This window comes from Budorcas taxicolor, chromosome 12 (assembly GCF_023091745.1).
Source record: "Budorcas taxicolor isolate Tak-1 chromosome 12, Takin1.1, whole genome shotgun sequence".
In the NCBI taxonomy this organism is placed as follows: domain Eukaryota; kingdom Metazoa; phylum Chordata; class Mammalia; order Artiodactyla; family Bovidae; genus Budorcas; species Budorcas taxicolor.
The window spans coordinates 70,288,592-70,314,775 of NC_068921.1; the positions used below are offsets into that span (position 1 = coordinate 70,288,592).

At 40.3% G+C, this 26,184-nt stretch overlaps 1 protein-coding gene across 1 annotated transcript in view; it reads left to right on the forward strand.

The window, feature by feature from the left end:
• LOC128057589 (ATP-binding cassette sub-family C member 4-like) overlaps positions 1-26,184 on the forward strand; it is a 172,878-nt gene that overhangs the window by 121,846 nt on the left and 24,848 nt on the right. Inside the window, 2 exon segments of the mRNA XM_052650037.1 lie at positions 8,298-8,453; positions 17,531-17,620. Of these exon segments, the coding sequence (XP_052505997.1) occupies positions 8,298-8,453; positions 17,531-17,620 (246 nt within the window).

A 26,184-nucleotide genomic window follows, 5' to 3' on the forward strand; every position in this document is an offset into this window, starting at 1 on the left:
TTTCTTAAAACCCGCTCCTCTCCCTCCCAGATTATCCCCTTCTCCTGCCGGCTTCCTAATTCCCTGTGACTCAGACTGTGGTGCCAGGGCCAGCAGCACCTGCCTCTCCTGGAGCTTCTTAGAAATGCAGAGTCTCAGGCTCACCCAGACCTCTTGACTCAGATTCGTATCTGAACATGACCTCTTCCTTTCTCTCCCATGGACAGTTTTTGATGAGTGATAACCTGTGATTCTCAGGAAATGTCCTTTGACAGTTTGAAATTGAACTCAAGAATTCCCAAATCTCTGTTGCGACTGAGCAAGAGGCTCTAGAATGTTCTGTGGCCCTAGATTTACTTACTTTTATGCTCTATAAATTGCACTTTTACATTATAATCTAATTCTGTGTGATTCCACCGCATTATTTGTCTTTCCAGTGGAGTCTGTCTTCATTACAGGCAGTTTTCATCCTGCTTTCTGTCCTTCCCCAAACCAGCCTCCTGCAGGGACTGGAGGGATTTCCCAGACTCAGCCCTGCCTGGACCTGTAGTCAGAGACAGCCCCATGCAGCAGTGTATATTCAGCTGTTTCACCACCTGATGGGATAAAAAATGAATCCTGCTGCCCCAAGCAGGGCACGAGGTCTGTTTGGCCTGTTCCCCAGGCACCCTGTGTCCCACTTATGCAGGTTTCTCTCTCAGTCCGGCTGTGGGTGCCGGGTCTTCCTGCTGACAGCTGGTCCACCTGCCCTCAGGTACCCTCTTTGCTCTCACTCACCACATATACACCTGTGTTCATGTCATGCTTTAACTCTCTGACCATAATATCTCTATGATAGGCCTGTTCCTTTAACTACAACTACGCCTCTCCCTACTTTCTCTGTTCTATCTACACAGAGGGGCATGATAAGTTGTCAGGCCATCCAGGGGATAAAGAGGCCCATCAGCAGATGGAAAAGAGGCCAACAGACGTGGATTTGAGTCCCATCCTGCTACTTACAGGCTCTGATATCCAGACAGACTAATTTATCTAAGCCTCAATCTTTCCTTATGCAAAATGAAGTGAAAGGATGTAACCTGTAGGCCTGATGTACAATTTAAGATAAGACATGTAAAGCACCAAAAGTAAATGCTTGGACAAAAATGGTCATCATTTTCATAGGGTGCAAAAGGACCATAACCACTTATGCTGTGGAAGGTGGTGTCTGTCCCATGAGAATGAGATATTGGCCATTTGAAGTTGTATTTATGGCTATAGGATCCATCTGCTGTGTCTCTCTCTGTCTGATTTATCTTATACCTAAATAATAGGATAATAGACTTCCCATAAATTTCTCTGGCTTGAGTTAAAAAATCTCAGCTCCCAGTGAAAGTTTCTTTGTCTCGGGGCACCACAGGTAATACAAATAAGAAAAAGTCAAACCCAATACAGATCCTGATGTCAACATATACAGTCTAGTTAAAGAAACAAGAAAATGGTTATATTAGCTTTGTAAGCTAGAACGAGGTCACAGTTTTTATAGATGTATATAAAATATGACATAGCATCTGTTGGAGTTAGAACAAACCCACATGAGGAGACACAGAGAGCATTTCCAAGGAATTAGACATGTGAGACAGACTTAGTGATGTGTGGTTACGGTTTCAGCAGGTGGAAATGCATGTGAAAGGCATTCCAGGAGGTGGGACCAGCATAAGCAAAAGCATGATGTCCTGATACAGTGAATGAAGACCTAGACACCTGCAAAGCATTCAGGAAAATGAACTACAGAGTATGTAACACACACTTTTACATTCAACCCTTACCACTACCTAGTGATGCCAAGGAAGCTGACTCATGTACATGAAGAATGGAGAGGTTAGAAAGGAAGAAGAGACATCCTGGGGTGGAGTGTTGGGTGCTGAGCTGGCATTCAGGAGTTTAATCTGAGAAGTGAGAGCACATGGACCAGAGTGGGCAGGTGCAGGGGGCAGGGAACCAGGAGCTGTTATGCCTCCAGCAAGATATCCTGGGAAAGTGATTCCACTTCTTGGAATCAAATTGATTTCGATTAAAACAAAGCTATATCACCTGGATTTCTGAACATGCAGGGGAATGGGTGGGAGCAGAAAATAGTAGTATACTTCTGGAGGGTAGGTTAGCAGTTTAACAGCTCCCTCTGAAAATGTTCATACCTTGTTGTTGTTCAGTCACCTAGACATGCCCAACTCTTCATGACCCCATGGACTGATACACACCAGGCTTCTCTATCCCTCACGCTCTCCTGCAGTTTGCCCAAGTTCATGTTTGTTGTATCAATGATGCCATCCAGCCATCTCATCCTTTGTCCCCTTCTCCTCCTGCTTTCAATCTTTCCCAGCATCAGGGTCTTTTCCAACGAGTTGACTCTCTGTGTCAGATGGCCAAAGTATTGGAGCTTCAGCAGCATCCTTCCAATGAATATTCAGAATTGATTTCCTTTAGGATTGACTGGTTTGATCTCCTTGCTGTCCAACGAATTCATACTTGCTGTTCTAGGGGTTCATATTTGACTCTCAGCAATTCCACATCTGAGAATTTATGTGAAGAAAATGATTTAGATTGTTTGCAAAGATTTAGCTTCAGGGATATTTAAGACAGAGTTATTTATAATAGCTAACTGTTTGATGCTGCCTAAATATCAAGCAGTAGAGGATTTGTTAAATAAATGATCACATGTACTATAATATTATGCAACCATTAATGTAAATTTTTATGAAATATGAAATGAAAGCACATATAACAGTATGTTCACATTAATCCCATTTTGTTTAATATGTGAACTTGTGTCTTTAAGAACACATCCAAAAAAATACAACAACAGCAACAACAAAAAGAACACATATAGAAGCCTAGAAAGTAAAAACATCATTTTAAGAATGTTTTTTTCAGAGTGCTGGGGCATAGCTAGTATTTATTTACTTTTCAAATTCATTTGCACAGATTATGATTAAGGAAAGAGTTTATTTTGTTTTTTAAACCCTGTGAGCCTGGGAAAGATGTAATGAGAGTAAGTGGGGAAGACAGATGAAGGAGTTGTTTTGTGTGGAGCATTGGTTGTTGATTATGTTGAGTTTGAGGCATGAAGAGAGATCCAGGAGCAAGTGTCTAACAAGTTGTGTTATCATCAGAGAGCAACCTGGTTGGAAAAACAGAAAGGGGCCACTGCAAGCAAGTAACAGAAGATTTTCTTTAAGAGACTTTATAATTGTATCTATTTATTTATTTTTGGCTGGGCTGGGGGTCTATTGTTGCTCGGGCTCCTCTCTAGTTACTGTGTGTGGGCTTCTCACTGTGGTGTCTTCTCTTGTTAAGAGCATGGGCTATAGGGTGAGAGGGCTTCAACAGTTGTGGCACATAGGCTTAATGGTTGTGGTTCACGGATTCTAGAGCACAGACTAAATAGTTGTGGCTCACGGGCTTAGTTGTTTTGCAGCATGTGGGATTCTCCTGGACTGGGGATTGAACCCACCTCTCCTGCATTGGCAGGCAGTTACTTGACCACTGAGACAACAGGGAAGCCCCCAAATGACTTTAGATTGGAGAATGTAAGCTTACTGATACTGGTGACACTCTCCATGGGCAATTGGTAAAACCCTTTGATTACCCAGAAAAGACATTTAGACTTAGTTTTGATGACTGAACTCTAGCAATAATCAGAATCAGGTTTTCTTTGAGTTGCCTTTTTCTTTTGGGGGGGTCTGAGGCCATGCAGCATGTGGGATCTTAGTTCCCTGACCAGGGATCGAATCCATGCCTCCAGCAGTAGAAGCACAGACTCTTAACCCCTGGAATGCCAGGGAAGTCCTCTGGTTTTTTAGTTCTCTTCACTAGAGTTTGGAACTCATAGTCCTGTGGTCATGAACAGTCCTCGGTGCCCCTATATATCTCAGTCCATTTACCCAAAGTTTACAGATATTCCCATTTGCACAGATGGATCAGTTTTGGTGGAGATGATAACATGGGAACATACACACATTTTCACAGATCGGTTCTCACCTATGTCCTGATGTGTGTTGATTTATGTATGAGAACAGTCAGAAATATAGGCCCAACTGTTTTACTGTGCTTCACAGATAATGCTTAAAAAAAAAAAAAAAAAAGACATTTATGGCAACGCTGTGTCAGGCAAGTACACTGGCACAATTTTTCCTATAGCATTTGCTCACTTCGTGTCTCTGTCAGATTTTGACAATTCTCGCAGTATGTCAAACCATTTTATTATTATTATATTTATTATCCTGATCTGTGATCAGTGGCTTTTAATGTTACTGCCCTATAAATGCTTAGATGGTTAGCATTCTTTTAACGATAAAGTATTTGAAATTGAGGTATGTACATTTTTTATATGTAATGCTATTGTACATCACTAAACTACAGTATAGTATAAACGTAACTTTTATTTGCACAGAGAAACAAAACATTCATATAGCTTGGTTTATTTTGATACTCAAAATATCTTTGAGGCCTCCCTATACACAGAATGCATTAGCCATATAAATACATACTATGACCTGTCTGTATGCAAAGAATGGCCCATCTATATTATATGAATTAGGGTTTAACGTAAGGTACAAAATGTCCTGAGAAGCCTGTATGCAGATCAAGAAGCAACAGTTAGAACTGGACATGGAGCAATGGACTAGTTCAAAATTGGGAAAGGAGTACCTCAAGGCTGTATATTGTTATCCTGCTTATTCAACTTACATTCAGAGTCCAGCATGCAAAATGCTGGGCTGGATGAAGCACAAGCTGGAATCAAGACTGCCAGGAGAAATATTGGTAACCTCAGATAAGCAGATGATACCACCCAAATGGCAGAAAGCAAAGAGGAACTAAAGAGCATTTTGATGAAAGTGAAAGAGGAGAGTGAAAAAGCTGGCTGAAAACTCAACATGCAAAAAACTAAGATCACGGCTTCTGGTTCCATCACTTCATGTCAAATAGATGGGGAAACAATGGAGTGATAGACTTTATTTTCTTAGGCTCTGAAACTCACTGTGGATGGTGACTACAGCCATGAAATTAGAAGACACTTGCTCCTTAGAAGAAAAGCTATGACAAACCTAGACAGAATATTAAAACACAGAGACATTACTTTGCTGACAAACGTGCGTATAGCCAAAGCTATGGTTTTTCCAGTAGTCATGTACGGATGTAAGTGTTGAGTCATAAAGGAGGGTAGGCACTGAAGAATTGATAGTTTTGAACTGGCATGCTGGAGAAGACTCTTGAGAGTCCCTTGAATAGCAAGGAGATCAAACCAGTCAATCCTAAAGGCAATCAGTCCTGAATATTCATTGGAAGAACTGATGCTGAAGCTCCAATACTTTGGCCACCTGACACGAAGAGCCAACTCATTTTGGCTCTTGACCCTGATGCTGGGAAAGACTGAAGGCAGGAGGAGAAGGGGATGACAAAGGATGAAATGGTTGGGTGGCATCACTGATTCAATGGACATGAGTTTGAGCAAACTCCAGGATATAGTGAAGGACAGGGAAACCTGGCATGCTGCAGTCCATGGGGTCGCAAAGAGTCAGACACTATTGAACAATATCAAAATATCTTATAGTCATTGCATTATCTTTGTAAGATAATAAAATTAGCTGAACCCACTTTTCTTACGTTTAATCTCTATAAAGATAAATTCTTTTTTTGAAGTGCCATGATTGATTTGACAGACTAAGATGTGAAACTTCAGAGGTTTTCAAATCAGGAAACATGAAAAATTCTAAGCATTCTGATTACATTGCTCAGAAAGATTTAGTTCTTTATTTAAAGCCATGAGTTTTAAAATGTTACCGATTTACAAATGATTCAAGTATATCTTACACTCTCATCAATTCCAGATTTTACATAGAGATGAAATCATCTCTTGGAAAGCTTCCTTCATAGAATTTGCAGTTGGGCTTTCTGGGTGTCCCAGACGGTAGAGAATCTGCCTGCAAGGTAGGAGACCCGGGTTCCATCCCTGGGTCAGAAAGATCCCCTGGAGTAGGAAATGGCAACCCACTCTAGTATTCTTTCCTGGAGAATTCCATGGACAGAGGAGCCTGGCAGGCCACAGTCCATGGGGTCGCAAAGAGTTGGACACGAATGATAGTCTAATGCTTTCTTTCACTTTAAAATTCATTGGTAAAAAATGCCAGTTTCTGCATATATATTTGAATGTGGTTTTATCCCCCACCAGCATTTTACCTAGGAAAAGGAAACGTCAACCCACTCCAGTATTCTTGCCAGGAGAATCCCTTGGACAGAGGAGTCTGGCAGGCGACAATCCATGGGTTGCAAGAGTCAGACACTACTTAGCAACTAAACTACCAACCACCAGCATTTTACCTACACTGTATTGATTCTTTAACCTTACTGTTCAGTTCAGTTCAGTTCAGTCTTTCAGTCATGTCCGACTCTTTGCCACCCCATGAATCGCAGCATGCCAGGCCTTCCTGTTCATCACCATCTCCCGGAGTTCACTCGGACTCACGTCCATCGAGTCCGTGATGCCATCCAGCCATCTCATCCTCTGCCGTCCCCTTCTCCTCCTGCCCCCAATCCCTCCCAGCATCAGAGTGTTTTCCAATGAGACAACTCTTCGCATGAGGTGGCCAAAGTACTGGAGTTTCAGCTGTAGCATCATTCCTTCCAAAGAAATCCCAGGGTTGATCTCCTTCAGAGTGGAGTAGTTGGATATCCTGCAGTCCAAAGGACTCTCAAGAGTCTTCTCCAACACCACAGTTCAAAAGCATCAATTCTTCGGCGCTCAGCCTTCCTCACAGTCCAACTCTCACATCCTGACATGACCACAGGAAAAACCATAGCCTTGACTAGGTGGACCTTAGTCGGCAAAGTAATGTCTCTGCTTTTGAATATGCTATCTAGGTTGGTCATAACTTTTCTTCCAAGGAGTAAGCGTCTTTTAATTTCATGGCTGCAATCACCATCTGCAGTGATTCTGGAGCACAAAAAAATAAAGTCTGACACTGTTTCCACTGTTTTCCCATCTATTTCCCATGAAGTGATGGGACCGGATGCCATGATTTTCATTTTCTGAATGTTGAGCTTTAGGCCTACATTTTCACTCTGCTCTTTCACTTTCATCAAGAGGCTTTTTAGTTCCTCTTCACTTTCTGCCATAAGGATGGTGTCATCTGCATATCTGAGGTTATTGATATTTCTCCCGGCAATCTTGATTCCAGCTTGTGTTTCTTCCAGTCCAGCGTTTCTCATGATGTACTCTGCATTACTGTTAGTGCATTTAATTTCTCTCTGCTTTGCTTTTAATCAATAGACTGATGCTTGACATGTGTTTTTCCAAGGTTCAATTTTAAGTATTAATGTATTAATAAATGTCTTTTGAACTGCTTTGATGAAAGGTCCCATGTAAATAGCAAATATTGTCTGTGTTGTTGTTGATCTCATTATGTACATTTTGTCTACTGGCCTTTGTGTTTCAAGACTGAGACCTGCATTTTATATGTGAAGATGTTTCCTTTCAAGATAAAATATAATTAAGGTATTTAATATCAGGAAGTGATTTCATTTTTCTGCCAAAGAATAATTCCTCTTAAATAAATACCATACCCCTGAGAAAGTGAATACTTGTTTGTGTATAATCCTTCTGACTTGACTTGTTGATATCTCTGTAAAATTACCCTTGTAATTCTCAAGGTCAAATTACACAGGGAGTAGGAATAAAACTAATTTAAAATTGACTTCTTATGGACCAGTTAGGAGACTGCTGGGTTTTCACTACAGTCAGATTATCTAAGTCATCTTCTTCCTTTATTATTGATGTTAGTTACATACATACACATGAACACACACACATATATAATACATACACATATGTGTCTTCCCCTCTAACATACCACATAATGGATAATATGTGATAATTATAGAAAACAAGCAATTTTCTGCATATTAAGCATTTACTCAGGGAAATCTGAATAGAAGGCATGAAAGTCACTATAGTTTATATTGTGTATTCTTGGGATGATGGTGGTCTCATTCAGGGACATTTGTGAATTTCCGTCATTTTTGGTTGCCACAGTTTTGAGGGTTGCATCTGGTATCTAGTGAGTTCATGGCTACTGTTAATCATCCTAGAATATACAGGACAGGCCCCCGACACTCAACAGTGAATTATCTGGTCCAAAATGTCAGCAGGACCTTGATTGAGTTTGGCATTTTGGACTATTCGTTACATATAATAGAACTTTTAAAATTCATCTTCAACAATCAGGGTTCTCCTGGGTTTTGTGCATCCTGTTAATTCTTCATCCCCCTGGGTCTCTTTACAGGTTGGCATTGTGGGAAGAACAGGAGCTGGGAAAAGTTCCCTCATTGCTGCCCTTTTTAGATTGTCAGAAACTGAAGGTAGCATTTATATTGATGACATCTTGACAACCCGTATCGGGCTTCACGATTTAAGGAAGAAAATGTCAGTTGCACTTCAGGTATGCACAGCAGAGTACTCTCACATGTTCTTTTTATAAGGTGTCTAAAGTTTAAGTGCTTTTAATTTGATTGGTCTTTTCAAGTTAAGTGAATGAGTTGATCCTTTTTTTTCCCAATAGAGCATATTTTTAGCAGGAGGTATTTTCAACAAACACTTTCATTGGATACCAGGTTTGGTTTTGTTTTGTTTTCATCTGTTAGTTTTGTGTGCATGTGATTTAATAACTTCCGGAGATAGATTTCTGGACTCAGACTTCCTCAGTTTCCACAATGTTATCCACTGATAATCACATAATTCTGAGAACAGAAGGATAAATGGTTTGCTTAGCACTGGAGAATTTCCTATAGGGAAACATTAATTTTATTAATAAGTGTCTTACAGATATAATTTTGCTGTAGGAAATGAGGACATCTTTTAAAAAGTGATATCTCCTCAGAGAACTTTCTGTGAAATTGTGGGGCTTTGAGAATTATAGGATATATAGATGCTTTGGGGAGACTGACAATTTAGCCATTAATGAATAATTTTCACCAGGGAGGCAATACAGAATAGTGAGGAAGAGCAGGGGACTCAGAATTCTGTCTCCATGTATCTTGGTTTTCTCTGTCTTACAAGGCAGATAACAGGACCAACCCCTCAATCTGTTGTGAGGACAAAATAGGTCAGTGAGTGTGAAGTGCTTCATGTAGATCCATATGTGCCTGCTGTGATGGTGGAGTGTTGAGTTGGCCATCTCTTTCTGGGCTCTTATTCTGTTTTCTTTTCTTCTTCTCCATAAAGTAGTTTAACTTTCAGGGAAAATTTTGGAGACTGGATTATATGGATGGGTAGACACTCCTGTCTTTCCTTGTGGTTCATTCACTGAACATAATTCCGTGATATTTACTGAGAAATTACTATCCTCCAGGTATATAGCCAAGGGCAACCTAGTCCCTGTGTCCTCATCTATCATCTTGCCCTCTGGTTTGACAGACTTGCTTATTAAAAAAAAAATTGAGTTTTTTATTTATATACTTAGTAATCATTTGCCCATCAAAGGAAGCTCAGAAAAATACCCTCTTGAGATGAGAAACAGAGAGGAGAGGAGAGACAATAAGCCAGGCAAATGTGCTTCCTGGAATGTGGGTGAAATGTGTCCTGAAACACCTATTTATCAGGAAGCATGTACAACATGACACCCGAAGGGAGGCGAATGTGGACTTGGGTACAACTGTTGTTACGTGCCCGTGACCTCAAAAATACCTGGAATTACTCTAAGTAATTTTAAAACCAAGATATTCTTTTCAGCCTCTAGTGAAATGCCACCTCACACCCCTTAAGATGTCTGCTATCAAAGAAAAGAGAGAGAAAAATGAAAATGATAAGTGTTGGCAAGGATGTAGAGAAATCAGAATCCTTGTTCATTGCTGATAGGAATGTAAAATAGTCCAGCTACTATGGAAATCAACTCGGTGGTTGCTCTGAAAAGTTAATGATGGAATTATCATCAGTTCAGTTCAGTCTTTCAGTCCTGTCCAACTTTTTGCGACCCCATGAATCGCAGCACGCCAGGCCTCCCTGTCCATCACCAACTCCCGGAGTTTACTCAAACTCATGTCCATCGAGTCGGTGATGCCATCCAGCCATCTCATCCTCTGTCTTCCCCTTCTCCCCCTGCCCCCAATCCCTCCCAGCATGAGGGCCTTTTCCAATGAGTCAGCTCTTCACATGTGGTGGCCAAAGTATTGGAGTTTCAGCTTCAACATCAGTCCTTCCAATGAACACCCAGGACTGATCTCCTTTAGGGTAGACTGGTTGGATCTCTTTGCAGTCCAAGGGACTCTCAAGAGTCTTCTCCAACACCACAGTTCAAAAGTATCAATTTTTTGGCGCTCAGCTTTCTTCACAGTCCAACTCTCACATCCATACATGACCACTGGAAAAACCATAGTCTATGACCTAGCAATTCTACTTTAGAGTATAAACCCAAAAGAATTAGAAGAAAGGTCTTGAAGAGATACTGGAACATATTTATTATAGCAACATTATTCTCAAGGCAAAAATGTGGAGGCATGCAAAGGTCCATTGACAGATGAGTCAACAAATAAAATGTTGTGAGTATACATACAGTAGAATATTCAGTTCAGTTCAGTCACTCAGTCGTGTCTAACTCTTTGTGACCCCATGAATCGCAGCATGCCAGGCCTCCCTGTTCATCACCATCTCCCAGAGTTACTCAGCCTTAATAAAGAAGAAAATTCTGACACATGCTACAGCACAGATGAACCTTAAAAAAATTAAGCTAAGTGAAATAAGTCATTTACAAAGGACAAATACTGAGTTACCTAGAATAGCAAATTCATGGATACAGGATGTAGAATGGTGGGTACCAGGAGTGGCCAGGAGAGGGGAGTTGTTGTTTAATGGGTACAGAGTTTCAGTTCTTTAAGATGAAAGGAGATCTGAGGCTGGATGTTGGTGATGGCTGTACAACAATGTGAATGTATTTAGCATCACTGGACTGTGCACTTAAAGTGGCTAATCTAGCAAATTTTATGTATATTTTATCACAATTGAAAAAAAATTTTTTCAAAGGTATCTCTTTTAGGAAAAATAGGAAGAACTTTTTAGCACATTCAGTCCCCATATTTAAAGATTTCCTCTGGCTATTAGATTTATGACTTATGGTTACAGTAGAAAATAAATGAGCTTAGATTCCCAAGTTTTATGTTTTGATGGTACTCATCGCTGAAATGGCCATGTGAGATTAGTTAGTAGAAATAAAGGGCATGTCTGTAAAGTCCTTTCATATCCTTGGATGCAAAGCTTTAGAAACATACCCTTAATTATTTTTAATGCTTCTTAAAAGGAGAAAGTTGCATGCTTGTATACATAAAATAACTCTGTAAATAAATAACACTGGATGATTCTTGGCTCTGCCAATAATATTTGGAAGCACATCTGAGCAAAGATTAAACATGCCTTGACCTCAGCATGTTTTGGTTCTGTTGGTTTTCATCCTTCCTTGGAGCATGTTCTAGGTACACACTCCAGAAAGTGTGTTTACAGAATAGTGCTAAGCTTTGTATCTATGTAGATTCCACTTTATATGCCTTTGTCTCCAAGGTGCAGTGTTGGTTGGTTAAAGAAAAAGAATCTGGAGAGAACTTGCAATGTGTAAAGATTCCCAGGAAGCCATTCAGGAAGCAGAGAGGGCTAGAATGTTGAGAGTGTAGCCCAGGTGTCAGTGTGACCCACAGTTTATTCCTGCTCTGCCTCGTCAACTGTGGGGCCTTGATGTTGTCACTTGGCTGCCAAGCATCAACATCCTCGTCCTTAAACCCAGTCTGGAAATCATTGCCCCACAGATTTGTGATGAAGATGTAATTTAGTCAGATAATGTTTGTGCCCTTGTTTCATTCTTAGGAATGCTCAGTCATCAGGAGCTGTTATTATTCTTAAGAATCAGGGCACTAGCCTTTTGGTTATTATTTCTACTTAAGTAAAAGAGTAATACCTTCTGAAATGACTTTACTCTTTACTTTCTGTTTATGTGTTCATGGTCTTTGGTGATTTTTTTTATATTTATTGTTTAATAATAAAAACTAAATTGTTACATAAATATGAACAGTAAAGCAAAGAAATAAAAACAAACAAACAAACAAAACACGATAAGAATTTTGGGGAAAAGCATAACAGAGAAATGTATCTAACATTTTCCACCAAGAGCAAGAAATCAGACTAAAATTTTTTTTATATTTTGATTTCTGGCTTTCCTTCCACCAGCTTCTTTCCTGACCATCACCTTGTGCACACTTGCCAGGGTCCTGCCCCGGTGGATCCAGGGAATTCAAAGCAGGGACGGCATTGGCGAGGAAAAACTTATTTGTTTATTAATATAAGATTAGATTAAGAAACAATAGTATACTAGGAAAATTAAGTAGAGAAAGAGGGCTGAATAACTTGGATTATGTGGAAGACCAATAAAGTTCCAGACAAGGAACTTGCACCATCCACGTTAGGCCGCCGGCGTCCGTTTGAATATCGGACAGTGCCCCACCTTGGGCTCTCTCTCTTACGGATCTTAGAAGCCGGGACAAATAAGTAGACATAATGAGCCTCCCTGCTCCAGATGGGAATTCAGCCGGAAAAAGAAAAGAACGACATGGGGAAGCCCAGCATCGGTGCAAGACTCCAAAAACTATTTTTCAAAATCAGCTTATATACCCCAAAGTGTACATAAAGAAATAGAGTTATGCAGGGGCAGCAGTCCTGACCCTCATTGAGACAAGGCTTTCTTTTTTGCATATCCTCCCGTATACAAAAGGTCTCAGGTGTTTACATTATCTTCTGGCCAAGAGGCTTGTTAACATTTCTATGGCTCTCTTCCTGGATAATTGTCCAGTAAACTCCTTTTCCCTAGAAGTGTTTTTTCTTTACTCTGCATCACCCTCAAAGTACAAAAAAGTTACATTCCTGTAGAACAAAGGTGCAGTGGGTTATAACAAAGAAAGTACTTAACTCAAAGATCTAATATTGCTAATACCAGGTCTACTACCTGTTTTTCTATATACCAACTATACCTAAAAATAAAAGATATGAAAATTTGGCAGCAAGTATTGGCTCAACAAATGAAACCTTTAATCAGTCCTATTCTAATGATTTTGACTCCTTGGAAGCCTCGACATTCCTAGGATGTTTTAAGCTTCCTATGCCTCCCGAAGAGAGGCCTCAAACAATCACATGCGCAGCTGTATGAGTCCTGCAGGCAGGCTAGAAAGCCATCAGAGGGGTTTTTGGATTGAAACACTCATATAATGCCCAGGAGATTTATTATCTAAAAGCTCTAATTTTTTCCAGAAAAAGGTGGTGGGGGGGACAGTCCCCTGTTAATGACAGAAGAATAGGTGGAAAGCATAACATAGTAAAGCAGGCAGATTCTGGTCTTGGGGGGTGGATGCTCAGGAATTTCCAGGGGGAATCCCTGAAGCCAAACATGTCCTTGCATTTTGTCAGGCTTCCTTCCTCATGTCATGGGTGGGATTCCTCACTCTGGCTCCCGACACACATTCTTACTTTCCAATCAGAGAAGGCAATGGCACCCCACTCCAGTACTCTTGCTTGGAAAATCCCATGGATGGAGGAGCCTGGTAGGCTGCAGTCCATGGGGTCGCTAAGAGTCGGACACAACTGAGCGACTTCACTTTCACGTTTCATTTTCATGCATTGGAGAAGGAAATGGCAACCCACTCCAGTGTTCTTGCCTGGAGAATCCCAGGGACGGCAGACTCAGGTGGGCTGCCGTCTCTGGGGTCGCACAGAGTCAGACACGACTGAAGTGACTTAGCAGAAGCAGGACTTTCCAATCCCCCACCAAGAAGGCCAGCCTTTTTCTCAGCCCTTCCCACACTCTTGACTATTTTCTTTCTCTCTTTGAGGACAGGGCCTATATCTCTCATTTCTGTTCCTATCACCCCTGGGATTTCTTTGGAGGGAATGATGCTGAAGCTGAAACTCCAGTACGTTGGCCACCTCATGCAAAGAATTGACTCATTGGAAAAGACTCTGATGCTGGGAGGGATTGGGGGCAGGAGGAGAAGGGGATGACCAAGGATGAGATGGCTGGTTGGCATCACCGACTCGATGGACACAAGTCTGAGTGAACTCCAGGAGTTGGTGATGGACAGGGAGGCCTGGCGTGCTGCGATTCATGGGGTCACAGAGTCAGACGCTATTGAGTGACTGAACTGAACTGAGTGCTTGTTACAGTCCCTGACAAGTTACAAGAGTATTAATAATAATTCCTAGCGTTTATGGAATTGTTAACACATTTTAATTTCTTATCCCACCATTTCCTGCTTAACCCTCACAATTTGTTGTTATCTTTATCTGACAGATTTAAAATATTAGTCACTGGGAGCTTATCCTACTTTTCAAGTAAGGGGCAGAGCCAGGATTCAAATTTTATGTATGTCTACTTTTTAAAAATTGAAGAATAGTTGAGTCACAGTGTTTCAGTTGTATAGTGAAGAGTTTCAGGTTTATCTCCAAAGACTCCCATCGCAGCAGAGTACAATCCAAAGTACTAGTCACATGAAAGAGACCTACGCTCTGCAGTCTCCACCTTGTCCACTTCTCAGTCGTGTCTGACTCTTTGTGACCCCATGGACTGCAGCACGCCAGGATTCCCTGTCCATCACCAACTCCTGGAGCTTGCTAAACTCATGTCCATCGAGTTGGTGATGCCATCCAACCATTCCCTTCTCCTCCTGCCTTCAGTCTTTCCCAGCATCAGGGTCTTTTCCAATGAGTCAGCTCTTCACATCAGGTAGCCAAGGTATTGAAGCTTTAGCTTCTGTATCAGTCCTTCCAGTGAATATTCAGGGTTGATTTCCTTTAAGACTGACTGGTTTGATCTCCTTGCAGTCCAAGGGACTGTCAAGAATCTTCTCCAACACCACAGTTTAAAAGCATCAATTCTTCAGCTGTGTTGTACTCATCAGATATTTTTCTCATTTTTCCTACCATTCCACTTCAAAGGACCCCCCCCAAACCATAGCAAGAATGAATAAGTATAGAGCAAAGCCAGAAGATACTACTCCTATTGCTCTGTCCTTCATTTGGAAAATATCAGTTTAGAAATGGGTTTATGCACTTGTATGTCATGGGCTGATATGTGTCACGAGAAGACACTCAAAATGTTATCCCATCCCGACCAAGAGCCCTTTGTCTTTACAGCATCTTGCTAGCTGCAGAGGTGGAGAAAGTCTGTTAGTTTGGTTGCTTGAATTTACTTGCCTAAGTGCAGAAACTTACATTTGTCTTCCCCACAGATGAGTAGGAAGCAGTGATGTTTGTGTCTCAACACACCAGTGTAGGGAACTTAGGAAGCTGAGAGCAGACTCTGCAGAGGGGGAGCCCAGTGCTGTTTCTTTGAGTTGCCCCTCTTAGCTGAGCCAGGCCCACACTGTCTTCCCTGGATCCCTGGTCCCTGTGATCCAGGAAGCAGCAGGAAGCTTCCATGGTGTTCTCTCTTCCTCCCAGGCTCATCCCCATCACTCCCAACCCTGCATGAACAGTCAGAACTGGGAAGATGTGATAGTAATGAGGACCTGAATAGGAGCAGAGACAGGGGATTGGGGACATAAACCATCAGTCCTGGGGGGAACTTTCAAAGATGAATATGGTGTTCTTAAGAAGGTACTCCTCAACTTCTGTTCAAAATTTTAGGAATAATCTAAAATGAAAGTTCTTCTTAAAAAATTTCCTGAAACACAACAGGTAGCTGAAGTATGTGTGTTCTTTGTGCTCAGGATCTGAAGTAGTTAAATATGTCCCTCAGAAAGAACACCAATTGAGATTATATGCAGGGAGTGGCCTGCTTACTTGAAAGAACCTAGAAAATGGAGGGAAGATGGAGAAGGGAAGGAGGAAGAATATTGGGGACCAGCCTCCCCTCGCCTGGCTACATCGCTTGTGTGAACCTCATGGAGACAGCTGAAGGGTGAGAAATCACCAGCATGTGGGAATCTTAAGGTTGATAATTACAAACAGTAGCAAGTTTTTATAAAAATCTGAAGTAGAATGATGATTATTCCCCTGACAAGGAACGCTTACCATTGTTTAGGTGGTTGTTTAGTCTTTGATCCTAAATTCAAGTTTTAAGGGAAACCTTAAATTTGGTCTTGAGAGTTTTTAGTTCAGTTCAGTACTCATTCTGAAATATTAGTGATTTTCAGTGCTTTGGAAGCATATTGGCCACTTAATCAACTTTGTGTGATTAAATCTTCCTTTATAATGTCTTTTTAATTGTGGCTTGTGCTCAGGGGTATGTCTTTATTTGGTGGCACACCCTGAGTTTTCTGTATTCCTTTCTCTTTCACCAGACTTAAAACTGAGGCCATATTGAAGGAAGGTTTGGAAGGCTTCCAGAGTATCACTCTTCCTCATGATTAGGGAAAAGAAATGTCTGTCTTCTTCGTCTTTCCTCTCAGGCTTTTGTGAAGTGAGGAGGAAAGTCCAGCCCCAAGGCCAGGCAGGACTTGAACGTAGGGATTCTGAGCATCTGGGCACTTGTGGAAGAGTCGGGTCTCCTCTTGTTCCCACACCTGTGCATCCCATTGTCCTGCCCCCTTTACTGAAAGGAGCCTATTGGGCTCTTCTCTTCTGCCCATATACTTATGACCTGGCTTATTGAGCCTTCCAGAAGAAAATGTAAATGACCTACATAAGCTTATGTATAGGATTCTCTCTTGAGGCCAAGAGCAGACATATATTTCCAGAGCAATTTACTTGTGGCTCCTCCTGAAGCAGATGAATAGGAAGAACTATTTAAATTAAAGTATCATGACACAGGTCACAGTGGGTTTCAGGTCCTCCTGGCCTTGCAGTTAATAACGAATTTGAGGCAGGCCATCCTGACACACATGTAAGAGAACATGGGGGCCAGCTGGTGCCAACATCAGAGGTGCACTCTCCATGGACAGAGGTGCTGCAGACCCCAGGAGCTGACATTCCCCTTGCACATGTGGGGATGCTCATTTCACACATGTGGAGAGATTCCAGATCCTAGAAGACAGTCTGACCAATGGAGAAAATAGCCTAGTTTAGTCTCCAGTGCTAATGTGTAAATATTTAATGGTGTGCTTTGAGGTACAAACCTCTACTAATCATGCTGTTGGTATTTCCCAGTCACACTAGGATTGACAGTTAATTTATGTAGATCTTGATGTTAAGTTTCTCAGGTAATTATTTCCTCAGTTTGTGTGAGTGTTTAAACAGATATTTATTACCAGGGTGGTATTTTTTTTTTTTAAATCAAATCTTCCTTTGTGTTCAGTTTTTTCCTTAAGATGAATAAAAAACTTCAACACTTTCTTCTGTTATTGTTCAGTAGTTCAGAAGATATTTTCTAGCACACTTTGTACAATGGAAAATTATTTTAGAGATACTGTTTTGTAAACATACATTTGCAACTTAATTATTAATAATTAATGAATTTAGATGTTTTTGTATTTTAATTTTGACAGTCTGTACACATTGGAATAAAATGAAAAGAGGTTAAGGTAATAACATTCACTGTTTTGGCATATTTAGGAACCTGCTTTATTCACTGGAACAATGAGGGAAAATCTGGATCCCTTTAATGAGCATACGGATAATGAACTGTGGAATGCCTTAGAAGAGGTAATTTATTAATAGTAACTGTAATTAACTTGTTAGCATCAGTAACTGTGTGTTTATATTTAGAGCATTGCAGATAATTAAGGGGAGTGTATCAGTTTCACTGACTTTGGTAACCTACTAGGAAAACACTGATGACATGGGTGCGCTTAAAAATGTGTGTATTGATGATGATGAAAATCAACAATATAATGTGACATGTTTTGTTTTAGCTATTTTCCTAGAACCCTGAACAAATAGACACATTATCTTGTCCTTAGCAGAGTATTCAATTAGAGTTTAAAACTGTGGGATCGAATTCTACTAGTGACCTAGTGAATTAATTACTCCATTACACTCCAATATTCATTTTATTCCTCTCGTCTTAGGAAACATCTCCTGAGTGGAGACAATAGTAGTTTTTCCTTATTAACTAAAAGATATAAACAAGATCATACTAATAAACTGTAGAAGTTTTATAGGAAAGTGTTTATAAAGATAAATTATATAGTCAGAATTAATGATGATTATTTATTGACAATTCTGTCATTTTAATGCACAATGCAGATAACAGAACCCTGGAACATCTACTCAGCTTTTATATGAGTAGGTTCATTTCTAGAGAATTTTCTGTTATTTGTGTCATGTTTTCCCTTGTCCCACTTCTTTGAATTTCCTCACCCTTGCATGAAAAAAATTTGACTATATTAAGTTACTGTCAGCTTGTATTTTAATACAGACTATTTTGTGTATTTGCACTCCTTTTACAAATCAGTTCTACTGATGGCAGAAACCCTAGACTTCTTTTTGGTGATTTATTTATTTTAATTGAGGGCTAATTACTTTACAATATTGTAGTGATTTTACCATACATAGTCTTTTACTTTTAAAAAGTAAGAATGAGCATTCCTATAAATTAACGATGAAAGATCAGAAAGAGAAGTTGAGAAAAAAATCCCATTTACCATTGCAACAAAAAGAATAAAATACCTAGAGATAAATCTATCTAAGGAGACAAAAGACCTGTACTCATAAAACTACAAGATACTGACAAAAGAAATCAAAGATGACACAAAACAGACAGAGGGGTATGCCATGTTCTTGGATTGGAAGAAACTATTGTGAAAATGACTATACTACCCAAAGAATCTACAGATTCAATACAACCCCTGTCAAATTACCAATGGCATTTTTCATAGAATTAGAGCCAAAATTTTACAGTTTTAATGGAAACACAAAAGATCCCAAGTAGCCAAAGCAGTCTTAAGAAAGAAAAACGAAGCTGGAGAAATTAGGTTCCCTGACTTCAGAATATATTAATGAGCTGGCCAAAATTTTGTTACATATGATTTTATGGAAAAACTTAAATGAACTTTTTGACCAGTTTAATACAGAGCTAGAGTAATCGAGATGGTATGGCACTGGCACAAAAACAGAAATATAGATCAATGGAACAGGCTGGAGAGCCCAGAGATGAACTCACAAACCCATAGCCAACTAATCTATGACATATAGGAGGCAAGAATATACAATGGAGCAAAGGCGGTCTCTTCAGTAAGTGGTGTGGGAAAAGTGGACAGCTATGTGTAAAAGAATAAAATTAGAACACTCCCTGATACATACAAAACTAAAATCAAAGTGGATTGAAAACCTAAATGTAAGACCAGATACTATAAGACTCTTAAAGGAGAACACAGGGAAAACACTCTACCTAAATAACTACTAAATGTTTGATTGATCTTTTCATTTCAGAGAAGTGTGGCGTATTTTTAAAAAAATCTTTGTTGTTGTTACACAGATCTGAGAGATTGATCGTGTTGGTTTGAATTGGTGTGTTTGTCATTTAGTGTCACCCTTCTAGGGAAGCTCTGAAATCTGTAATATACAGATGAACCTTGACTATGAGCAGGCAGATTTGGAGGCATTACCATTTCCAGCCAGTAATTCTGGTTTCTGAAGGATGTCACCACTGAGTCTTTATACACCTACCCTGCTTTTCAGCAGCATGTGGATTTTGTTTTCTTAAATTGAGTCTATTGCTTCACCTTCTCCTCCTGAAAAACAGTGCACCTCTGATTTCATTTAAGTTTGTGAGTCTTTTACAGTAAAATTCTACAAACGAAGAGGTGTGTAGAGCATTTAACCATTAAACGCAAAGAATGATAGGATGATCCATTACTCTTGAATTCATAGGACAAATTTAATGGTGAAATTGGGACACATCTTCAAAAAGAAAAAAACAGAAAGTATTGGTAAATTATTTTTCTATTTGTTTCCCAGATTTTTTCACAGATTCTCAGGTAGTATTACTCTAGAATTTTAGAACATATTGTTCCGTGGACAGAGAGGCAATCTAAATTATAAAAATGCTGAAGTAGTAGATAATACTAAGATCTACTTCTATTTAAATTACATTTGGAACTTTCTATAAAAAGGAAGAAATCTGAGTTTATTTCATAAAGTGAAGTGTGTGGTTTCCATGTATTGTTTCTGGAATTAACCCTGTTAATTTTGGTGATATCACTTAGAGAAATCATCCCATTATTATGCTTCTATAGGAATTGATTCCTGATGACTATGTTAAAAGAAAACTTTTTAAAATATAAATTTATTTAATTGGAGGTTAATTACTTTACAATATTGTATTGGTTTTGCCATACATAAACATGAATCTGCCACAGGTATACACATGTTCCCCATCCTGAACCCTCTCCCTCCTCCCTCCCTGTACCAAATCATTCATTGAAAAACATACAAATGTGATAAAGATATAATTCCTAGAGGATCTGGATAAGGGGGTGATTTATCACTCTAAGTTATTGTCGTTCAGTTGCTAAATCACCACTGACTCTTTGTGACCCCATGGACTACAGCAAGCCAGTCTTCCCTGTCCCTCACCATCTTCTGGAGTTTGCCCAAGTTCATGTCCATTGAGTCGAACATGCCATCCAGCCATCTCATCCTCTGATCCCTCTTCTCCTTCTTCCTTCAAAGTTTCCCAGCATCAGTCTTTTCCAATGAGTCAACTGTTTGCATCAGGTGGCCAAAATATTGGAGCTTCAGCTTCAGCATCAGTCTTTCCAGAGAACATTCAGGGTTGATTTCCTTTAAGATTGACTAGTTTGATCTCCTTGTTTTCCAAGGGACTCTCAAATGTGTTCTCCAGTACCACAGTTCAAAAGCATCTATTTTTCAGTTTAGTTCAGTTCAGTCATGCAGTCGTGTCTGACTCTTTGCAGCCCTATGAACTGCAGTACGCCAGGCCTCCCTGTCAATCACCAACTCCCAGAGTTCACCCAAATTCATGTCCATCAAGTCGGTGATGCCATCCATCCATCTCATCCTCTGTCGTCCCCTTTTCCTCCTGCCCCCAATCCCTCCAAGCATCAGAGTCTTTTTCAATGAGTCAACTATTTGCATGAGGTGGCCAAAGTATTGGAGTTTCAGCTTCAACATCAGTCCTTCCAATGAACACCCAGGACTGATCTCCTTTAGGATGGACTGGTTGGATCTCCTTGCAGTCCAAGGGACTCTCAAGAGTATTCTCCAACACCACAGTTCAAAAGCATCAATTCTTCGGCACTCAGCTTTTTTCACATTCCAACTCTCACATCCATACATGACCACTGGAAAAACCATAGCCTTGAATAGACAGGCCTTTGTTGGCAAAGTAATGTCTCTGCTTTTGAATATGCTCTCTAGGTTGGTCATAACTGTCCTTCCAAGGAGTAAGTGTCTTTTAATTTCAGGACTGCAGTCAACATCTGCAGTGATTTTGGAGCCCCCCAAAAATAAAGTCTGACAATGTTTCCACTATTTCCCCATCTACTTCCCGTGAAGTGATGGGACCAGAAGCCATGATCTTCGTTTTCTGAATGTTGAGCTTTAAGACAATTTTTTCACTCTCCTCTTTCACTTTCACCAAGAGGCTTTTTAGTTCCTCTTCACTTTCTGCCATAAGGGTGGTATCATTTGCATATCTGAGGTTATTGATATTTCTCCCAGCAATCTTGATTCCAGCTTGTGCTTCTTCCAGCCTAGCGTTTCTCATGATGTACTCTGCATATAAGTTCAAAAAGCAGGGTGACAATATACAGCCTTGACGTACTCCTTTTCCTATTTGGAACCAGTCTGTTGTTCCATGTCCAGTTCTAACTGTTGCTTCCTGACCTGCATATAGGTTTCTCAAGAGGCAGGTCAGGTGGTGTGGTATTCCCGTCTCTTTCAGAATTTTCCACAGTTTGTTGTTATCCACATAGTCAAAGGCTTTGGCATAGTCAATAAAGTAGAAATAAATGTTTTTCTGCAACTCTCTTGCTTTTTAGATGATCCAGTGGATGTTGGCAATTTGATCTCTGGTTCCTTTGCCTTTTCTAAAACCAGCTTGAACATCTAGAAGTTCACGGTTCACATACTGCTGAAGCCTGGCTTGGAGAATTTTAAGCATTACTTTACTAGCGTGTGAGATGAGTGCAATTGTGTGGTAGTTTGAATATTCTTTGGCATTGCCTTTCTTTGGGATTGGAATGAAAACTGACCTTTTCCAGTCCTGTGGCCACTGCTGAGTTGTCCAAATTTGCTGGCATATTGAGTGCAGCACTTTCACAGCATCATCTTTCAGGATTTGAAATAGCTCAACTGGAATTCCATCACCTCCACTAGCTTTGTTCATAGTGATGTTTTCTAAGGCTCACTTGACTTCACATTCCAGGATGTCTGGCTCTAGATGAGTGATCACACCATCGTGATTATCTTGGTTGTGAAGATCTTTTTTGTACGGTTCTTCTGTGTCTTCTTGCCACCTCTTCTTAATGTCTTCTGCTTCTGTTAGGTCCATACCATTTCTGTCCTTTATCGAGCCCATCTTTGCATGAAATGTTCCCTTGGTATCTCTAATTTTCTTGAAGAGATCTCTAGTCTTTCCCATTCTGTTGTTTTCCTCTATTTTTTGGCATTGATCACTGAGGAAGGCTTTCTTATCTCTCCTTGCTATTCTTTGGAACTTTGCATTCAGACGCTTATATCTTTCCTTTTCTCCTTTGCTTTTCACTTCTCTTCTTTTCACAGCTATTTGTAAGGCCTCCCCAGACAGCCATTTTGGTTTTTTGCATTTCTTTTCCATGGGGATGGTCTTGATCCCTGTCTCCTGTACAATGTCATGAACCTCCGTCCATAGTTCATCAGGCACTTTATCTATCAAAGCTAGTCCCTAAAATCTATTTCTCACTTCCACTGTAAAACCATAAGGAATTTGATTGAGGTCATATTTGAATGGTCTAGTAGTTTTCCCTGCTGATGCTACTGCTGCTAAGTCACTTCAGTCATGTCCAACTCTGTGTGACCCCATAGACAGCAACACACCAGCTCCCCTATCCCTGGGATTCTCCAGGCAAGAACACTGGAGTACATTGCCACTTCCTTCTCCAATGCATGAAAGTGAAAAGTGAAAATGAAGTTGCTCAGTCGTGTCTGGCTCTTAGCGACCCCATGGACTGCAGCCCACTAGGTTCCTCCATCCATGGGATTTTCCAGGCAAGAGTACTGGAGTGGGGTGCCATTGCCTTCTCTGAGTGGTTTTCCCTACTTTCTTCAATTTATGTCTGAATTTGGCAATAAGGAGTTTATGATTTGAGACACAGTCAGCTCCCAGTCTTGTTTTAGCTGACTGTACAGAGCTTCTCCATCTTTGGTTGCAAAGAATATAATCAATCTGATTTCGATGTTGACCATCTGGTGATGCCCATGTGTAGTCTTCTCTTGTGTTGTTGGAAGAGGGTGTTTTCTATGACCAGTGTGTTCTCTTGGCATAACTCTATTAGCCTTTGCCCTGCTTCATTCCGTATTTCAAGGCCAAATTTGTCTGTTATTCCAGGTGTTTCTTAACTTCCTACTTTTACATTCCAGTCCCCTATAATGAAAAGGACATTTTTTTTGGGTGTTAGTTCTAAAAGGTCTTGTAGTTCTTCATAGAACCGTTCAACTTCAGCTTCTTTAGTGTTACTGGTTGGGGCATAGCCTTGGATTACTGTGATATTGAATGGTTTGCCTTGGAAATGAACAGAGATCATTCTGTCATTTTTGAGATTGCATCCAAGTACTCTAGATTGCACCCAAGGACTATACAGTCCATGGAATTCTCCAGGCCTGAATACTGGAGTGGGTAGCCATTCCCTTCTCCAGGGGATCTTCCCAGAACAGAGATGGAATTGTCCATAATCTAATTGATTCTTCAGTTCTCTGTTACTGTCCAGCTCTCACGTCTGTACATGAGTACTGGAAAGACCATAGGTTTGATTATACGGACCTTTGTCAGCAAAGTGATATCTTTGCTTTCTAATGCACTGTCTAGTTTTGTCATAGCTTTCCTGCCAAGACGCAGTCATCTTCTAATTTCAAGGCTACAGTCACCATCTGCACCGATTTTAGAGCCCAATAAGAGGAAATCTGCCACTGCTTCTATCTTTTCCCCTTCTATTTGCCATGATGGGACTGGATGCCATGATCTCAGTTTTATTAATGTTGAATTTTAAGCTAACTTTTTCACTCTCCTTCTCCCTCATCAAGAGGTATCACTAAATCAATGAAGTCAGTTTTTAAGTGAACCAAAAACCCTAGTTATTAATTTGTGTATGATTCCTAACTGGATATGTGAACCCAAACTCACAGAGTTAACCTGAGAATGAATAGGAGGGAACCACTATGTTTTCCTCTTTATGAACTTCAATTAAAAGGAAAAGATGGCTTAAGATTTTTTTAATGTCCTCTAGTTCTGTTTCCTCCTTCTTCCTTGGCAGAGATGGACATTCAGAAGGAAGACAGTCCTATGGATGCTGCCTGTCTCATTTTGGTTATTTTTCTAAATATGCTGAAAATACATTTTTCATATATTGAAATCTTGCCAAGTTACTGTAAACTGATAAAAGTTCATCAGAAATTGGTGCTATTGGGGTGCTAAAAAGCAAAGGCAGCTCCAAAAATATAACATGAGTAGTGCCTGAAGATGAAGAACTTTATCATTCAGAGGTTAAAAGATCATAGTAGATAAAACTCTGGAAATGAATCATTGATGTGTTGCTTCTGTTAAAAAGCAAAAACAAAACACCTTAGATACTGGGATTTGGAATTAAGGGTAGAGCATGGGGGCTTCCCCAGTTGCTCAGTGATAAAGAGTCTGCCTGCAATGGGGGAGAAGTAGGATTGATCCCTGAGTTCGGAAGATTCTCTAGAGGAGGTAATGGTAACCCGCTCCAATATTCTTGCCTGGGAAATCCCATGGACAGAGGAACCTGGAGGGCTAGAGTCCATAAGGTCCATAACTTAGCAACTAAACAATAACAAAAATGTCCTGTCAAAACTGGGAAGAAATCATGCAGTTAAATGTCTGACATTGATAGCATCTGTTAGGACACAGGCATGTCTCATCACACAGGAAACTAAGATGTAGAAACCTGGGCATCAGCAGCCTGTGCATCAGGAACCACGTTGTTCAGTCCTTGTGGTGGAGAAAGGTCACATGTCCATTTCCCGGGACTTTGTGTTAGGTGAACTTCCTTTACTGCCGGCCCTGCTCTGGTAAAAGCTCTTCCCCATCTGTTGATTGCATTTCAGTGTCTCCTTCTGGCCCACACCAGATTTTCTCTTTGAAAAGTAAGAAAGATCCAAAAAGTGAGGAAACCACCTGACCTCTGTGTTCCCCTCCTGTGAGGGGCGTCAGCACCCACTACACAGAGTGCACACAGCAATGCTGGAGGCAGGGCGCCTTATGAGGCCAGTGTATTATTCTTCAGTTTAACTATATTTTATTATTCTCCCAAGCTCAAAAACAATTTCAGGTATTTTATACTGAGATATATAGTTTTGAATAGTAGTTGTTTGTTCTATTTTCCTTAAATTTTAACTTTTTCAGTGCTTTCCTTTGTTTAAAGTGTGATATGATATCTTGGAGTCAGTTAATTGTTATAAGAATATATCCTTTTTACAATTACACTTACTAAGAAAACAGTATTAGATATAAATTATTTATCCATATGAATTTAGTTTCTAATTTATATGAACAGGTATGTCACGCAATTAGAGTCACTTATGCCTTCATTCATGTTGTTGCTGTTTGTCACGTCTGACTCTTCTGCAACCTCATGAACTGTATCCCACCAAGCTCCTCTGTCCATAGGATTTCTTAGTCAAGAATACTGGAGTGGGTTGCGATTTCCTTAGCTAGGGGATCTCACACAGGATCGAACCCAAGTCTCCTGTTTGGCAGGTGGATTATTTACCACTGAGCAACCAGGGAAGCCCACCTTCATCCAGCCAGCAGATATCTACTAAGAGCTTGTTAGGCAATGCTGCAGATTCTGGGGCTGTCACAGTCATCAAGATACAAAATGTCTGTCCTTCTGGAGCTTAACTTCTCCTGAAGAAGTTGAAAAGCAAGCCAATGATATGTAACAAAATGTACATATGTAACAAAATCTCAGTGCTGATACATGCAAAGGAGAAAAGTGAAGCAGAACTTGAGGAGGAGCAAGCTGATAGCATTATTAATAATGGGCAATATCTCTTGATCTGTTACAAATTCTACATGCAGTGAC